The 19,825-nt window shown below is 41.3% G+C and overlaps 1 protein-coding gene across 1 annotated transcript in view; it reads left to right on the plus strand.

Annotated features, from left to right (window-relative positions):
• The window catches only part of fbxl17 (F-box and leucine-rich repeat protein 17), a 259,952-nt gene that overhangs the window by 227,040 nt on the left and 13,087 nt on the right, over positions 1-19,825 (plus strand). The window contains exon 10 of the mRNA XM_074671214.1: positions 9,668-9,810. Within this exon, the coding sequence (XP_074527315.1) occupies positions 9,668-9,810 (143 nt within the window). The remainder of the gene's footprint in view (positions 1-9,667; positions 9,811-19,825) is intronic.

The raw sequence follows: 19,825 nt of genomic DNA on the forward strand, positions 1-19,825 counted from the left end.
ACAAGATCGAGCAATCGAGGCCACATGAACCCTAAAAGTCAGACGGTCATCAATCATGACGTCCAGATTTCTGGCAGAGTTTGTGGGCACAAGTTGATTGGAATCAAGCAAGACACTGATCTGTAGTTGAACTGAGGGACAACACAAGGTTTTAAACACAAGTTTTAACACAAGGACATTTACACTGTTGCACATAAAGTTGAAATAAAACACTTCTTCCTCTTCTCATCAAATGATTGTGATTTGCAGAGGTTCATTACAGTTTTCATTTTAATCGCGATATGTTTATGAGAGATTGATCAATAATGTTTTGAGAAGACGTTCACTTGATCTATACAGAAAAAATAACATTGTGTCTTTAAATACTTCTGTAGACACATGCTGCTAGAGTTCTGCTCTGTTTGCATTAAAAGTTTGATGAAGTGTCTGAGTATTTCATTTCATTGGCTGGCACTTTTTATAGAATTCTCTTACAAACTGTCCCGCTCTCATTTCATAGCCCTTTGTGTTCACCCTTATTGAGTCCTGATGAATCATGTCGACCTGTTAAGTGTCCCGTTGACCCACTCGAGTGTGTACGAACGGTTGACGAGTGCTTGTTCTCAGCGGTGAAGAAAAGCCTGTTGTAGGTCACCTCTGTGATAGCTCCATCTCTCCTTATCACCCCTTCACTCAGTCTATCTGTCCTCGCCCATCACTCTTCCTCTCTATCGGACCCTCTCTCACCCTCTCTTCCTCTCTTTCTCGCTGTCACTCACTCACCTTTCCAATCTTCCTTTTCCAAACTTCACAGCCTCTCCACAAGGTTATCGCACATCAGCTGCTGAAACTGTGTGTGTGTACGTGTGTGTGTTGAGGTGTACTGTTTTCAGTTGTAGACCGCCATAAAATAAAACATCAAAGTTACCATTGTGGTCTGACTGTCTCTACCTCACTGCTTAAACATTTCAGGGTCTGCTGATTGCCTCAGTTTCTCCCTCTCTCTGTCACACACACGTACACACACACACACACACACACACACACACACACACACACACACACACACACACACACACACACACACACACACACACACGTACACACACACACACACACACACACACACACACACACACACACACACTCTCAAGGAAAAGCACATAAAACCGTACAACCACACGCTGCCTCCAAACAGTATGTGTCAGCTGGTTTACATCAGATCAGAGGCTGATTGGGAAAATGCCCATGCCCTCAGTGCTAACACACACGCATACATGTGCACTCACACTCTCACACACACACACCCACGCACTGCCTTCTCCCTGCCCTCTGGCTAATTAATTTCCCAGATCGAGCATGTCCCACCATAAAGTGCTCTCCCTCCTTCTTGTGTCGCACTCAATCTGTTCCTCCTCTCTCCTGTGTCTCTCTGCGGAGTCTGGCTCATTTCAGTTCCCCTGATCTTTGATTGCGTGGGCCCAAAATGTCAGGGCAAAGAACCTCACCTTGTCCAACCTTCCACCTCTCCCATTTTCTGTTCCCCCAATGTCTTCCTCCTTTATCTTCCTAATTTGTTTACATATCTTATCTAACTTGGAAGATTCGTCTCAGTTCTTGGCCTGTCACGTCTAGACCAAATCTCAGCAGGGATTTTTCCCACTCTAAAATTAAGAATTGTCTGCATGCCTTCTTCAGTTTCCTCTGGTTCTCACAGCTTTTAATTTGTTAATTCCCCGCTCACCACAGGCATTTCTTCTCTCTTACCTCTTCTGTGTGTAAGTGCTTTATTTAGTATGTTGTTCACTGCATTAGCTATGGCACTCTGTGTGACCCCGGTCAGTTGGTCTGAGCACTTTGAAGATGAGCAGTGCGTGTTAATCAATCAAACTGCGAGGCCAGTGCTCAGCTGGGTCAGACAGGCATCAAAGGAGATAAGTGACATCCACATGCTGCTCATTGAGGTCACATTACATAGTTTTTACACTCTTACATGGTGTATGTGTTCTCATACATGTCCATGTAAACATACGGGTGGGAGACTTTGCCTGGTTTCCCTTACTTTGATAACCAGAACACATGTGATCGTCACGCATTAGAGCAAAAGCAAGAAAGCAAATGCACAACCATGTTTTCCAAAAAGACCCCATGTAAGATATGAATAGAAACAGCGTGTTATGATTTACAAGAAATGAAACCCCATGTTTCATTTGAAATGGCATGAATACAACATATCAAAAATCAAATTTAAGAAATCTGAAACTAGTTTGGAAAAGTTGGAATAGAGGCAAAAAAACAACAACAACAACAACCAAAAAAAAGAAAAATGGTAAAGTTGTGAAACACTTAAAGAAAACACCTCACTGAATGTCTTACAAATAAATTGGAAACTGGCAACAGATAAGTGAAATGATTTATTATGGAAAGAGCATCCCAGACAAACAAGATCAGCTGCTGCTGTTTAATGTAATGTTTCTCAGTATAAAGTTGCAACAGATTTAGATATCTTATCATCTACATTACATGAAAAATGTAAAATGTCAGATAAGCTTAAGAAATCTTTATACACAAGAGTGCAGGACTGATAACAAACCAGTTTTTTAGGCTCTCAGATGGCACTTATGTAAAAGTAGATAAAATAATAATAATAATAATAATAATAATAATAATAATAATTAGAGTAAACTGTACTTTTACAGTACTTTTGAAGTAGGGTAACAAACTATGTCACCAAAAAAATAAGAAAATAAAAAATAAATAAAATAAAAAATGAAAAAAATAAATAGATAAGTAAAAATAAATAAATAAATAAAAGAAACGTGTGGAGGACAAGATTAGAACCTCAAAAACAACAGAATCCAGCAATATGAAAAGGCTCAATGCCACCACCAGATAAAAGGAAATAAAACATCAGAAAAATAAAAACAACATTTAAATGATTAAAATTATTGAAATGAAAAGATAAAAGACAAAAAAATATGATGTGATGCTGCCTGATAGATAATACAAGTAGTTAAGTGGGTTGAAACATGCTCAGATAACATGTCCTGTCTGTTCCAGTTATGACTCTGTAGTGGAGCTTACTGCATGGCTGGTAACACTTTGCTCCATTCACAACTGCTGGTTCAAACTTTACCACAGAAAGAAAATCTTCACATAAACAAGATACAGAGATGCTGCCTCCTCCTCCTGGCTTAGGTTTGTTTAAGTCTTTGGTGAAATGGTAATTTGAAATTATACTTAGACTTCATAAATGCTGCAATCTGCTAAGGTGATGAAAAAGAGCTGTTTTCATGATTCTATCCCAACTTTTCCCAAACAGGTTAGGACTTCTGTAGTTTATGGAGTTGTTTGTTTTGGGAAGAGGTCAAATGAGAAACATGTACATGACAGATAAATATTGGATGTTGTATCTGGCTCATCTCAATAGTTTGACAACTAGTGACTTTTTAGGACTGTTCAAAGACTCAGCAGAATTTAACAAGTATCGGCTTTTTTCTTCCAAATATTCATATGATTTTGGCATGAGTGTTTGCCTCGAGTGGGAGAAAATAAAAACAGTTTGATATCCGCTTCTAAAATATCTGTTGTATCTCTTGGAACTTTCTAGACTAACAAAGATGAGAAATGAAAAGAGGTTTTCTTTTGGTTCCAGGCCTACAGCAGCACTGTGGATAGGGCAAAGCTCAGGCCAAGTTTTGAACAGAACACAAAGAACCAAGTGAACGTCTTTCACATTAGACATGACAGTTGTGCTCTCTGGAATACATCAGCTTTAATACGCCTTTTTTCCTGTTGTCCCTGCTTGCCATATTTATACATTTAAACACGCACGCACACACACACACACACACACACACACACCACATTGGAGTACATCTTTCCTTAATACCATCACTTCTCTTCACAAGCCTTCTGTCTTCATCAGCGGCTAAAATATGGTGTATAGGGTTACAGCGGACAGGCTTGGAGATGGCTTCAGAGAAATAAGATAGCAGTAATGGCACACCATCATTTAGGAGAATGTAATAAGTGAATATCTAATAAGCCTGTAAAAGATGCTTAACCCCTGCAGCTCTGAGGTCAGGTAGAGAGATAGGAGAGTAAGCTGATTAGGGAAGGTTCCCTCTCACGTTGCGGTCATCACAGGATTGACCAGCTCCCGACCCTGCTGTTGGGAGTGTGGTTACCTCAGCTCAGAACCGCTCCTATGTTTGGATAAATCCGCTATTTATGGTGTTTGATAACAGCGAGAGCCTGATACGGGAGAGTAATAGGTTATGAATCTTTGTCTGAAGATAATGAAGGAGTTAATGGGCCACCAGCGATTTAGGGTTTTACTGTTTTCCACCTTTACTCTACATTTGTTACCTCTGGTCTTCCCATTCATTGCCTCAATTCTTGCGAAATTACATTGAGTGGTTGCAGGATCTAGACTTTCCTCCCTTGGGGCACAAAATGGTCCGTGGCACTCTTCATATCGATCTGCTGACTGATTTGTTGCTTGTAGATTGATTGACAAGCAGCCATGTCAGCCTAAATCCCAAGAGATGCTTGATAAATAAACTGGAACAGTTTATTCGTCAATGTGATCCCCTCCTGTTTCTCATATTATGACATACTTGTATCCCCAAGTGACAGACTTAGAGGGAGACAGGGGAAATGTGCCATACTGAAAATGAATGATATCCAGGATTTAAGGTCAATTTCTGTCTCTCTCTGCTTCCCTTCATCCTAAAGGGGGAAGTGCATACACACACTCGCACACACACACACAACCAGATCCTAAAGCCATTTTCAGGCAGGGCAGCAGAGTGTGTCCTCATTACCGTCTGTGAGTGTGTAGTCACCAGTCAGTCACAGCTCCTGCTGCCAGAATGGGATTTTCCCCTCTTTTCTCCTCTGACTCTTGCACCTCTTTTTCACCTCAACTTCTCTTGCATATCGCTTCATCTATTCCTTGGACAGAAAATCATTATCGGTCAGGAAGACAATTTCCTGCTCCTATGGTCCCAGTGCCAGTCAAAAGTTTTGAAAAGCCTATAATTTTAACATGTTTTGGACACATTTAAAGAATGTATCACCCAGCTGTGATTGTGATTGGACAAAATCCAACAGCAATAGTAAATAATTCTGCCTGTTGACACTGTGGTAAAAACTATCAGTTTACATCTCAGTCTGGTCTTGAGAGTCGGGAATTAACGACAGAGGAGAAGCTACCAGGCCCCAGCCATGTCTGACAAGGTACAGCAGGGCAAGATCAGGTCCTTCAGGATCAGTAGCAGAGCTTCATTTATGTTTAAGGGTGTGTCAACTTTGAAGCCTGAGAGCTGAATGAGGAGAGAAACATCAACTATGATACTTCTGTAGACTTCCCTTTGTTGTCTCTTTGTTTAACTTTACCGTTGCTCCTGTCAATGTTGTTGCAGTGGATCTGTGAGATTGGAGAACCTCTTTTTTAGCTGTACAAATAAATTGTATTTTTTTTATTTATTGTTTGGTCTTTTTATGTCTTTAACCAGAGGATAGTTGATAGAGCAGGAAAGAGGGAGAGAGTGGGGAATGACACGCGGTAAAGAGGCAACAGCCTAGATTTGAACTAGAGGGGGTGGGGGATGTATCGAATACTTGATATATCGCGGGTTATTGCACGTGAGATGTATGAAATGACGACATTGTGACGATTAAGTACAAATTGCCACATTAATGTTTTAAGATGTTGGTGTGTAATTCTCTTTTGAGTCTCACTTCCTTCATTTTCTGCTGGTGCTCTTCTCACAGCAAGCAGCACACTCCCCAGCCCACCCAGAAAACTCTCCTTGGCATGCTTGTTTTTGTGTTAGGAGGGAAAAAAGTTGCTTGCATATCTCGTCAGTTATGGGTTTGGGGTTTACAATTGCAAATTTTGAAAATTCAACTGAAGAGTCTGCCTGAATCATTTTGCTGGTGTCATTTTACGCATCAAAGGGCTAAATTTAAGATTCATACAGTGATTTATAGTAGAATCAGAATGTGGACATATGTATGTATAAAACCAACCTTCCGCCTTTACTGCGTGTATCACATTATAACTTGAAAACACAGAGACATTGGTTTTAGGCCATATCGTGCTAATTTGAACCCTGGCCAGCCACTCCAGGGGCCAACCTCAAGGAGTACGACCAAAACTGCCAGTTTAAAGCACTCCAAATAAATCAGTTCAGTGTCACCGAAATCATCTACAATATTTTTACCAACTAGTTTGTCCTTTCTCATGTCTTTTAAGTGGAGTTCTGCTCACCCTGTCGAGATTCTATTTGCAAATAACGCATTTTTTCCCTTCTCTTAAAACATTGAAGACGTAGGCTTAGTATAATTCGTTTCAGTGTCCACCTTCAGTCATCAGAAGGCAATTTACCTGACTTAGAACTTAATCTCACACTTTGGGGACGTTTGCACGACAGCGGTTTTAGGGAGAAAAGCAGAAGTCTTGTTGCATTTCGACCTCGCGTTTACACAGAAATGCCATTTTAGCCTACCTTAAATGCAATATTTGAAAACGGCCGCCAGAGAGGAATTTTTCCTGAAACGCTGCCGCCACTGTTGCCTTGTAACAGTAAGCCAGTGTTTTTAGTGGAAACGCTGACGTCACATTCCGCTTTGTGCAAGTGCACACAACAGTGCCACAGAACCGTTACAATAGGCACAGACTACCATGTTGTGCTTGTGCTGCTGAATCTGCTGAAAAAGCTGACTGTCTTTCAACAAAATGTGCATCTGTTGCTCCACTTTTACACTTAGCATTTGCCAATACACCAGATGATCGGCCAAACTCTACTTCGGTGGAGATGTACCAAAAATGGCTTCTGGACAAGACAGTTATAGCGCCAACTAAAGGCCTGGCATACTTACCACAGCGTTTTGAGTCACTCAGCGTTTCCATGTTAACGCAGATTTTTTTCCACTGCGTTTTAGCTTTTCGGATGTAATGTTGTGTAAGCAGGGCCTTTGTTTGCTTGCTGAATTGACATACAGTCTGTCACTATGACTTGGTTTGTATCCAGCTGACATCATTTCCACAAACAGTATTTTACATTTACTGTGTTTTCACCATTTTTAAAACAATCTTTAAACATTTTTATTTGTACATAAGTAAACTTCCTCACTATCTTCTAAAGCAAAGGCTTTGTGCTTCAGATGCTTTCTCTGTTTCTCAGACGAAGTGAACTAAACTGTCCGACTGTGGTCAGGCTTTCTCTCCTTTGCAGTAGTAGCCAACGATTTCCATTTAGCAGCTGCAGTAGCAGGAGTTTACAGTCCCCTGATAGAGGATCAAAGGAGGAGGGAGAGAGGAGCAGAGCACACACAGGGATATTAGGCTGTAATGGCGACCAGATGAACAAGTTGATAGAGTTCTAAACAAGCCTAAACAGTCAAACACTTTCCTCGCTCTTGAGAAGGATTTATCTGACCAACTGTCTGAGTCGTACAGAGTCATGTGAATAATGATGTGTTGCGCTCTGTATGTTTTTCTTATGATGTCTGAAGCCTGTGATTCAGATTATAGGTTGTGTACTTCAGTGAGTGCAGCACAGTAATCAGGAAATGCATGGACAATGTATTCACTCGCACCTGTTCTACATTCCCCTGTGGTAAGCGCCTGTCTGCTTCTATCCCCTCACTTTGTCAGGTTGAAAGAAGTAAAGTTGAAGGGGGAGAAACAGGGACTTAAAGCCAGTGAAGGGGAAGTATAGAGGGAGCTCTGTTGTTCGGTTCGGTTAACTATGAAGCACTCTTCTTTTATTTGATCTCCCTGCTCCTCAGAAAAAACCCAAACCTCTGCAAAGAAGGGGTTTAACGGCAGCAATATGTTTGTCTTAACATCAGAGGAGAGCCCGAGACCAGGTAATCGAATTTAGGATCATGTGATTGGACATGACAGGGGGGGAATAGGACAGGGAGCCATTCCTCTACCTATACTTGACATCTTTCCAGTCACACACATACAAGCAAAGATCCATCTTTGGAATACTTTGCCAGGTCAGCACTCATCAAAATCCAACATGGCTTCTCTATGTGCTATTCACCCATCTGGCCTGATGGAGCCTCTTCCCTGTGGTGCTGCTTTACATGAAACATTCTGCAGCTTCAAAGCCATGTTACTGCCTGTTTAGCTGTAATGTGCCATTATGCATGGCATCCAGAGCACAAAGGGAACCACATGTGGAGCAATCCAAGTGCCCAGAGCTATATATTACATATGTTACATACTGTACTCATGATTACTATGTGTGTATCTGTGAGTGTGTGCACACAGATGAAGCTCTGCTCCCGTTGGACAGGAGGAAAGAGGGTTAAATACAAGCACTTGATTTAAAAAGCATAAGATTATTCATTTCCCATCTCCTGTGGGAACTTGCTTCCCCTCCACACTGTAAGAACACACTTGTAAATATGTACACACACACATACGCACACATACGTTCAATACCTGACAGCAAGTCTAATGTAATTAAATAGTGTGGTCTATGGAGGTTATTGGAAAAGTGGTGGTGATAAAGTGGGAAAGCGGAAGAACCTCATGGAGAAGTTTCTAAAGATCTCCCTCACACACACACACACACACACACACACACACACACACACACACACACACACACACACACACACACACACACACACACACACACACACACACACACACACACTCCTGGCTAAAGCAGAGTTCGTTAAAAAAGTTCAACATAAATGGATTCCTGCAAATGAGAAAACAACATCAGGGCTAAGTAAGTATTTGAAGGTGCTGTCAAAGGCTTTCTCTGTCTTTACCTTCCTCCTTTCATCTTTCTCTCACCCCTTGCTCCTCCCCCTCTCTTCCCACTCTCATTAGCGATGGTTGCAAGAGAGTGGAGAACAAAGCCCAGGCTCGACCAATCGATCGCCGAGCGGCACTATCAATCGACTTGTGGAGCACAGGTCTCCTCCAACTGCCTAACGATTGACGGGGCAAAGATTGATGAGGACGATTGTTGTGTCTCTGCGTGTATTAATGCAAGGGTCTTCATTTGAGATGCAGAGGACTTAATCACGTCTTGTTTGTCAAGTGCACGGTTTAATTTTGGAAGATAAAGGATGATAGATCCAATAGAAGGACACATGAGTGGGGTTAACGATGTGTGCTCAGCTATCTGTGCACACATGCTGCCGAGTATAACAAAGCCCCCAGACGCTGACAGATATTTGTTTCGGTGGATACTCTTTACCCTGGCACTATGTTTCTTCCCTGGCAGCAGCTAACACACACAAACACACACCTTAGCAAAATTAAATCATACACTGGCATGGAGTCACACTTTACCCTGGCACGCTGTCAGAGCCTTTCAGTGCTCTGACTCATGCCAACCCTTTAATGGATGAATCCTGCAGCAGGCATAGGCGTTGGTGTGAGAGTTCTGCATGTGTGTCGCATCGGGTGTGTATGTGAATGTATTTTCACGGTGTTGTGTAAACATTGGAATTATGTGTCACAGCTGGCCACGCGACTCGCCCTGGTTCCATCTCGAATTTCTGCGCGTCTCTCTGGGAGGACGGTGCTGCCACATTTGCATGAGAAAAGGTTGTCAGACTAACACCTTTTCTTGTTTCTCTCTCCTCGCTCCTTTCTCACCTCCCTCCTCCTCCCTCTGTCTGTCTTTTCCCATGTCCACAGCTCTGATAGCCATAGGCCAGTACAGCAGCACCATTGAGACAGTGGATGCCGGCTGGTGTAAGGACATCACAGACCAGGGAGCCACACAGATCGCTCAGAGCAGCAAGTCCCTGCGCTACCTGGGCCTCATGAGATGTGACAAGGTAACAAGACACAGCCTCTAATGTCTGCTTTCCAGGGAACTCTCTCGGAGGATGTATTTTCAAGACATGGCAAATGAGATTTTCTGCAATGTGCTGTGAAAAACATTGTGTGGAATATGACTCATGGCAAGTTTGTACACATGTAAAAGCCGAAACAATTACTTAGTTTGTACAATCATATTTACAGATTTCATCATTTCTCATGAGAGGGGATTATCGCCTCTTCCTCTACACACTCCAAATCAAATGTCCATGAGATTTGGACCTTTTACCACTTATAATTAGTCAATTTACAGGTGGCATTGTGGACTCCAAGAGAGCGTTATTCAAAATGTTCTCATATTCTGGTATTACAAAGACTGAAATGATCAAGAAATTAGTCAGGTCAAGGGGTAATGATCAACAGCTGCAGCTCCTTTTTAGCTTTACAGCTATAACCACCCTTTTTTATTACTCATGAGTATTTGAATGTGAATGCATGCCAATTTAATTGTAAGTCTGCTACCATTCCTGAGACTGTGCTCTAATCCAAACAAATTGTCAACGTTTTAAGGTGTAATGCTGATTTCTAAAACAGAAAGTTACTGTATTCAAGAAATAAATCACTAGCAGAACATCTTCAGATCTAATACTCCTTTAAGCAAGGGTTGACGTTGATCTGAATTGGAGAGTCAGTGGCTTTAAGATCAACAGCCCACACCATTTTAGTCACTGGCCGAGGAATTTGTGATTTGAAAAATTTAAAAAAAGTCTAGAATTGACCTTGAAACAGACAAAATGATGTGATTTGTATACTCTTTCTAAATCATTTAGTTTGCCCTCCATCCACCCCTCAGCTGGCTGGTTCTGACATTCTCTAGATGCCCAGACTTTAAATTCTGGGCGTCTGGCTGATGACCCAGACTTTCACTACCCCCAGACAGTCCTTTTTGTAATGTATAAATTAGAAGAGTAATAAGTCATTCCAACAATACCCCAGCAAAACTACTTTATGGTTTTTTTAGCTTACTTGTCTGCATCTGCCAGCACTGACTGGCAGATCTGGCAAACAACTTAACTTTTAGCGGCATCATACTCCTCTCAACTCCATTTGCTTTTCTCAATGTGTTAAATTGTGACCAGCGTACCAGTGGTTTTAAAAACATGCAGAACCAGAAAAGCACTCAGAGTGCTTAGACCTCTACCAAGCATATTGTGATAGTCACGCAACACTTAAGTCTTACTTTAATGTTATACTCCCTTTCAGCAGACTGTCTGCTACAAGTTGGGGTTAGTTGCAGGTTTGTACGATAATTGGTTACCTGACAGTGTTGAAAATTATGATGACCCAGTACATATTTCATATTCTGGATCTTAGTATCCAGAATATTGCCAGGATCTGGATCGTACTTTTACATCCGTCAGAAATTATTTTGACCTTGTCTTATATTGTTTTGCAATGCAACCTGACTATTTATCGTGGAGTTACATACACATATGGTGAAAATGGCCCTATCTCACAATGATAAAGGATCCTTAAAAGAATCCTAGATCCAGATGGTGGATGGATTTTATTACTTCTTTCTTATCCCATTTTGAAAATTTCCTGAAAATTTCACCAAGATCTGTTTGTTACTTTTTGAGCTATGTTGTTCACAGACAAACACACAAACAAATAGACAAACTCTCCCAAAAAACGTAACCTCCTTGGTGGAGGTAATGATAGAAAGCCCACTCTTAAGTCAGTGTCTGGAGTGTAACCAGACCACACACGGGGGTGACACTAGCGACACTCCTGAATAACTTTGACTTACATATGCATGCAGGCTGATGAAGCTGTAGGAGTAACTAACACGATTAGAGTTCCCTGTATCATAGAAAAAACAGTGTCAAAGTATGATCTTTGAAGAGGATATTTTAGTAGCATGGGTGGGCCAGTGAAAGATTCAATCAGCTCTGAGTCTGTCATGTTATAATGTTTAGCCGCAGCCCTTGAGCAATCCTTCCGCATGTGTCCCATAATGTCTACAATAATGAGCAAACTCTGATTCATTAAGCACATGCAAAACACAGGAACAAACTCAAACTCATGAGCCTACCACAGACTCAGGTGAAGGCACCTGGCCAGTTGAAATGCATCCAGAGGTGAGCATGTGGAGCCACTAATCCTCTTCCTCCGCTGCCTCCTGTGCCCTGTATGTCTCTGTGATGCATGTTTGAGTCAGCTTGTTGTGTGATTATAGAAGGAAAGTGACATAACAACCTCTCTCCAACCTATTTTGAGATGCTGATCCATCCAAAGTCACTCTCAAACTCTCTTCTGGCCTCTTACCATCCAATCACTAACCTGATGGATGCACATTTAGTTGGAGTGCCATGGTAACAACCCCCGTCTGGTTGGGTCGGAGCATCGACTACACAGATGCAACCACTTAGTGTGGGATCATTCAGGCTGACATGAGTGGGATGAGGGCAGACAAGTAAGACAAAGTGAACAGCTGGTTAAACCCAGAAACTTCAGCCTCTACATTCACTGTACAGCCTGTTTTCTTGTATTAGAGCTGGTTCACAACCCAGGCCGTAATCCCAATGCTGATGGGGCTCCATATGGTGAGTGTAACAGTATGTTTTAATGAGCTTTTTGTTTTCTCATTGGGGCTAAATTTTTACATTTGGGTTTCGGGCTGAACGAGTTTAAGAGCCTCTGCTGTGCTGTAAAAAATAGTGAGTAGAAGTTGGCAGGGGAGCAGAGGCGGGAGGAGAGATTTTGACTTATAGAGGAGGCCTTTCACCAGGTTGGGAACTCATCATTTTTATTTCTTCATTATAAGATCAGTGCTATCTGTATGTCGTGGCCTCCGGGCTGACCCTATGGATTTCTCTGATAAAAACGCCCACCCAGAGATCGTTAAGCACGACAAGAACATTGGTGTATCATATTTATCTATTTATACTGTAATAAAATTAAAACATATGAGAGTCTGACACTGACCCCCGCACGTAAGGTCTCAGTGATGAAGTGGTGCATTCAATTCACGTTATTGCGGACATGAATGTGTATCTATCATATTTATCTGAGGGTAATAAAGAGTAACTGCATTACATCGCAGGTGATCACTTAGATTCCATTTTCATTTACTTCCCCTCTGCCTCAGTGACCCAACAATCGATATCTGCAGCCATGCTAATAAAAAATCTGCTCCGGAATGACCCACATCTTTACTGGAATAACAATTTCTCTTAGTTTCTCGTCACTGTGAGCCTCTCTGCTCCAGCTCTCCAAATGAACAAATTCACCTCTCCCTCTGCTCTTATTTATCCATCCCTCTCTTCAGATGTGATATTAACGATCATAACTTGGCCTTTAGGATGGAAAGATAGATAATTATCCTCCCTCTGCTGTGATGGGGGAATTTGGGGATGACATAGCTAAATACAGATGTAATTGCTGCTATTAGAGTTGTAATGGGGTGTGAATCAAGCGCAGAGGATGTTTTGACAGTTTCCAAGGTCAGGTGCATAACCAGCTCTGAATCACAGAATTAATTCGCTTCATGCTTGCCCTCTTCACCCAGTTTCATGTCCTAAAATTGTGTTTGCATTGCAAATGAGCCTGGAGTACAGGTAAGGATTGGTGTAAGAAAAAAGACTAGCCCCTGGCAGCTCCTTTTCTGTTTTTCTGTTTGATGTTGTTGTTTTTATTGTGTTTGGAGAAAAAGGGAGTTACAGTAGATAAGGTCAGGTTTCAGGAGCCGACTCGCAGAGAAAAAAGGGTAATACGAATTTCGCTCTGAGGGAAACAAATAAACAGAAATAGGTTGTTGTCAGTACTCTGGTCGCAGAGAAAATGAGAGCCACAGAGTGAGTTAAAGAGGTAAAAAGGTGAGACGCAGAGACAGATCAGGTGGATTGTGGTTATCTACGACTCGGCCCAGGGGTGTTGCTGACCATTCTACCTTCTCCTCACCTTCTACTCCTCTTTCTCTTCTCTCCCTCAAACCACCTGTCCCTCCTGATTCTCTTCAGACTCTGCAATCACACTGACTAAAGAACTCTTTTCTTTTGTTTTTCTGTCTGACCTCTAAACAGAATTTGTAAGAGTTTCACATTCAGACATTTACTGGAACTGACAGTCTTCTCACAGACAAGTCAGAATTAAAGGCTATTTCATATTTTTGTCCAGTTAACTCTGACAGGGTGGTTGGATGATTTGATCCTGTAACCATTTTAAAGGTGGATGACGCCTCTTCTTCCTGTTCTGCAAAAAATGAAGCCTAAATCCCTCTCACTGACAGCCTAACTTAGATGACAGGTTATTTAGTGTGAGGCTGTTTGCACAGTTGGGATTGGCGAGTGGCAGCACCAGTACTGATGGTCTGCCCCTTGTTTTAACCTAAAAACACAAATAACTTACTTATTTTTATTTTTTTTACATCGTATCTTACCTTTCCTTGTCTTCATTTGTATAATTTAGTTATCAGAGCATTACAGTAGCCTAGTTTGTCAACAGAACTGTAAATCGGGGAATGATGCTTCTTTTTGAAGAAGGAATTAACTAAATAAACGTAAATTTATTGAAATATCAAAGCTTGATAATAAGTCAGCAAGAAGTGAATTTTCCCCAAATAACAAAAAAACAGGTTGCAGAAGAACATTTGACCTATTTCTTGTCTGTTAACATGGAAAAGGTGGAAGGCCAACTTTAAACATTTTGACTCCACTTTTGGAGGCTGTGGTGCCATCCCCTTGTTTTACACCGCCTGAGCTGATCCTCTGACTATTTACTCACCCTGCTACCTCATGTCCTCGACTTATGATAGATAATTAAAAAAAAAAAATCTGATAAAGTTACACGCACTATATCAGCTTAAAATATAGCTTCACAGTCAATATTTCACATTTACAGATTCTTTACCCACTGCTTATTTGAGAAGGTTTTAATTGATTCCAGTGTGTTCTGAATCTATGTTCTTTGCCTCGTCTCATTAATAAATCAAATAAATCTTTTAAATTAGTTTGCAAAATTGTTTTCATAAGAAGCAGTGTGTCCACTTTGCTTGTTGTTTTCCTTTTTCGCCTCTGACATTTTAGCCACGCCAGTATTATACAGTGTTTATTTGTGCATCACAGCAGTAAAGTTCAGAGGCATGTCCAGTTTAATCTCAGGCCAAACTAAACCAATCTCATCACTCCAATTAATTTTATTCTGGGAAAAAAAAAAAATCAGAGACTGGAGGACGACTCTCCATCCACAAGGTTTCCACATGATCAAAGTCTTGTGCAAATTACCTCAGATTGCTCTCAGTCACAGCTCCTTTTCTCTGTGTTGACAAATATATTAGAAATTAAATTAAAGTTGATCATAAGTCACCAAGAAATGAATTTTCCTTAAAAACAAAGAGCAGGTTGCGGAAGAAAGTTTGACCCATTTCTCATCGGTTAACTTGGAAAAGGTGGAAGGCTAGCTTTAAAACACTTTGACTTCACTTTCGGAGGCTGTCATGCCATCCCTTGTTTTATACTGCCTGTTTTTTGTTTTGCTTTCTGTGGAGTTGGTCCTCTGACCTTTTCCTCACCCTGCTGCCTTATGTCCTCTCTTTCTTAATGAAATCTAAGACTTATGACCAAAAAATAAAAAATCTGATCAAATTACACGCATTATCTCAGTTTAAAATATAGCCTCACGGTCAGTTTTTCACATTTACAGATTGTACATCTTGTTTAAAAGGTTTTAAATTGATCCCAGCGTGTTTTGAATCTATGTTCTAGGCCTTGTCTCATTAATAAATCAAATCAATCTTTTAAAGTAGTTTGCAAAATTGTTTTCATAAGAAGCAGTGTGTCCACTTTGCTTGTTATTGTGCTTTCTTTTGCAGCTGACATTTCAACCACGTCAGTGTTTATTTGTGCATCACAGCAGGAAAATTCAGAGGCATGTCCAGTTTAATCTCAGGCCAAACTAATCTCATCACTCCACTTAATTTTATTCTGGGAAAATGATTCAGACTGGAGGACGGCTCTCCATCCACAAGGTTTCCACATAATCAAAGTCCTGTGCAAATTACCTCAGATTGCTCTCAGTCACAGCTTCTTTTCTCTGTGTTGACAAATCTATTAGATTTTTTCTCCCTCATGCTTCATTTCATTAAATTCTCCTCTAAGACACTTTTCCTATGCATCCATTTCGTCCTTATCTCTCCTCAGCCTTGTGTTTGAAGCAGAAATGACTGTCACATAAGGTCAGCTGTATTCCTTGAGTGAAGCACATGTTTCTGCTCTGCTTTTAAATTCTGCTAAGAAGGCATTCACTCTAATGATAAAAGACAAAGCCATATTAGGAAGAGTTATCAGGCAAACGTATTCAGTGGAAAAATTTGTGCCTTTTAGAATCTGGAGGTATTTCAGTTTGATTGATTTAAACTACTCTTACACTCTTAGCTGGGCCGGTTACAGCGTCCACTTGTTTAGCTCACACTTAAGGAGCCATCTCAGTGTTTATGCATCAGCCAGCTAATGTCCAAGCCAACATACTGGAGCTGAGAGGGTCACTCACGGTGGCTTGGACCAAATAATTAGGAACCATAAATGTTTGCGCTGGGCAGAGAAATGATTGTATACACCTCCACACAGTGGTGTGTTTTGGCAGGTAGTTATTCCTCACAGGAGCTGTGTTGACAGTGTTATGGACATATTGCAAACAGTCCTATGCTAATATTTCCCATACATGGGCGTTGCTTGGTTTCTGTTTAGGATGTGTGTGTTTTTGTAGGAATTTAGTACAAATAACAACACAGAGGGAGAAAAAACCTGGATGGGATTAGATATGATTATGTAACGTATTCACAAACAGGTCTCCTCTTCAGCCATTAATAGTCTTATCATTTTAAAGATGTTTATGTGACTTGTTTTGCTCCCTGTCTCTCTTAGAGTTGTTTTGTTAATGCATTTCTTAGTTTTTCAGAAGCTCTGCTCTTACAGATGGGCACAGATGTGCAAAAATCTACGTCACAGGACCACAACTCACATTGACCCTGGCCTTTACTATAACTTCACATGCAATACATTTGTGCAAATGACAATACGCATGCCAGATGTGAACATAACCGCTAGCTTGCAATATTCTGCTGAATTTATATTATAGACTTCGCATGGGATTTTATGAAGATAGAAATAATTGTTTTTGTGAGAATTGAGGAATTATTCAGGATTTTCATGCATACGTGAACACACACATCTGCCTTAAATACTGTAGAGCCAGGTTGCAGAGATCTTCCTGTCAGCTTGAGACAAATATAACCCAGTGATAACCTTGGATCAAAGCAGGGAAAACTCACTCAGTTTTCCATCCTCACAGAGCAGCTCAGACTGTGTGAATATGTTTGCAATTGCAAAAATGCAGAAATTCTAATGAAACAGCTTTTCTGAATATCACAAGACTTAGAAAGTGTAGAATTCATTCAAGAGCTGTTAACAGGATCCATCTGGCCCTCCTCATATGAAGCAGTGTGAAGGATCGATTTACACCATCACAGTTTATACAAACTGACTTCCTCACTGTATATATTTTCTTTTTCTGGCACTTTGTGTCCTCTGTCACTCTAACTATAAGGATATATTTGGATTTTTTTATTGCTGTTCAAACTTAAGCATGCGCACAGATCTGTATGTAATGCAACAGTCTATCTTCAGGGAAGTTTACTTCTCTAGACTCTTAGTTGTTTAACTACAACAATGTGCCTGACTGTTTTTCTGTTTTTGTTTTACATGCACATCATTAGTCTGAAGGATTTCCTTTGTGTTTCTGTGTGTTTATACATACACAGATGCAACATGTTGGTATGTAACTGTGTGTGTGTGTGTTCTCTGAGAGGAATTTATGTTATTTGCTGTTAACACAGCTCATAATGGAGCATTGAAATCAGAACCCCTCCAGGCCTGAGCGAATGGCGTGCTCCGCCTGCCTCAGATGATTACACCCCTCTGCCCTCGGGGGCCAAACCAGCCTGTTCTGGTGAGGGGAAAGAATGCAATTGATCCAGACTCACCCAAAAATAATCAAATCAATTCATTTCTTCCTCTTTCTGCTGCCCCGCTGTTCCAGCCTTTTGAAGTGTTCAGCTGAAAGAGTCAAGGAAAAAGTGCCTTAATCTTCAGAAAAACGGATCCTTTTGGCTCAGCAGTGGCGCATATGTCAGTACATGTGTCTGAGAAAAGCCCGACTCCCCAGTGAGTCTACTGTTAAATGTAAGGTCTTTCTCTGTGGGAGGAATTCATCTTTCTTCACTTCCACAAACACAATGGAACTCCATGTATTAATCCAAGCGAGGCTTTGGCGCGGTGAAACTCAGTCCACTGGTTTCAGAGGTATTTTTAAACTTAAACTTTAACTATCTTGAAACAACATTCCTCTCTTTGGACTGGGCAGACGCTGAGACACAAACACAAATAAAACATGCCAGATTCGTTAAAGGCTAAAGTTGGGATATTTAAAGCTTTTTCCGCCAACCATGAATTTAAGATAAGTGTCTGATCTCTTGATCCAGCAGGAAGCTTTATTAGTAAGTCCAGAAACATACCAACTGTCTCAGAGTGTAAATCATTTTACTTCTTATCTCAACAGTTCTCATGACCACCTATATATGTGGAGGTGCTCTATAATGGGAACTCCTGGCTGCTCTACGTAGAACCTTCATCCTCTCTTGATGTATCACTTTGGGGATTTTGATCTTATTCAGCCTTGGCAAAATGTTTCTTTAGAAGCGTTTTCACAGCCTGTTCCTTTTTTTCCCCTCTCATCTTCTGTCTTTACTTCTTCACTTGTCTCGATCCTACTCTCCCCTCATCTTTTTCCACATCTTTCTTTCTCCCTTTCTTCTTTGTTCTCACTCCTTCATTAGAGTGAAAACAAATGGGCAGTCCAGGTTGTGAAACAGAGAGTAGAGCAAACTCACGCAGTCAGCACGAGGCCAGACTCGAGAAATAATGACACTGACTGCTACTTGCCCCCCTTAGGGACGGCTGGTGGAGAGAGTGAGAGTTCTCAACGTAATGGAGGGGAATAAAAAGTTAAAGAAGGAGGGTGAGGAAAAAGAAATGAACAAATGACAGCAACAATGGAGGAAAAGGGAGTGAATATTGGCTAATTCCCATACAGATGGAGTCCAGTAAAGTGTTTTGTGTTAGCAGTTTTGAAATGTGCACACATTACCTGAAGTGAGGTGAAGCAGCATTTCAGGGGCACATATGAGCACCGCAGCACCCCTACGATAAAGCAACCAGACAGGCCTTGTTAAAAGAACAGACATCCCAATCAATATGGCCGTTCCACTGGTGCATCCAGCTGCCGGCGACTATACACAGATCGGCACGGCGCAGCAATTTGCAGACATAAACAAGGGCCTAATTGTTCAGGGCCTGGAGGTTTCGAGTGAAGAAAACAACGATGAAGCATGGTGAAGAGTTAAGAGGCATTTTAAGACTCGTTTAGGAAATGAGAGTTTGGGAGTTGGGCAAAACTTTCTTTGATGAGTGTTGTTATTGTGAACGGCAGGGATCCTCAGCTTAAAGGCTCTGAAAGCGAAGGGGAATAAGGAGACAGATAGTGCATGCACAGCATCAAGTGTGAGATGGCCAGGTTTCTCTGGTTCCTATTTTCCAGGCTTTGGCCAGGCTCGAGCGTTCAAAGTCGGGGAAAGTAGTTTGAAAGAGTCATTTGCTATTTGTGATTTTCGGTGTAATCTTGGAGTCTCATCCCACACAGAGGAGCCGTATTGATTGGCGGTCTTAACTGAAGCCGACTCCTGATCATCCCTTCATCTTGTTTCTAAAGGGCAGCAAAAAGGGACAGTGAAGGAGAGGGGGTGAAATAAAGTGAGACACCGACAGAGTTCACTGAGTATCTGAAAGGAATCTCAGAATTGCCCTTCAACAAAAATCTACCCCCCAACACACAAACACACACGCGCATTTCTTCACCTCTCCTGCTCCTTGTCCTCACTTCATTTTTCCCCCTTGTTCCCTCTTTTTGTCCCTGTCT

Source organism: Halichoeres trimaculatus, unplaced genomic scaffold (assembly GCF_033239565.1).
Source record: "Halichoeres trimaculatus isolate MK-OKI-2021-1 unplaced genomic scaffold, fHalTri1.1 fHalTri1_scaffold_5, whole genome shotgun sequence".
NCBI lineage: Eukaryota > Metazoa > Chordata > Actinopteri > Labriformes > Labridae > Halichoeres > Halichoeres trimaculatus.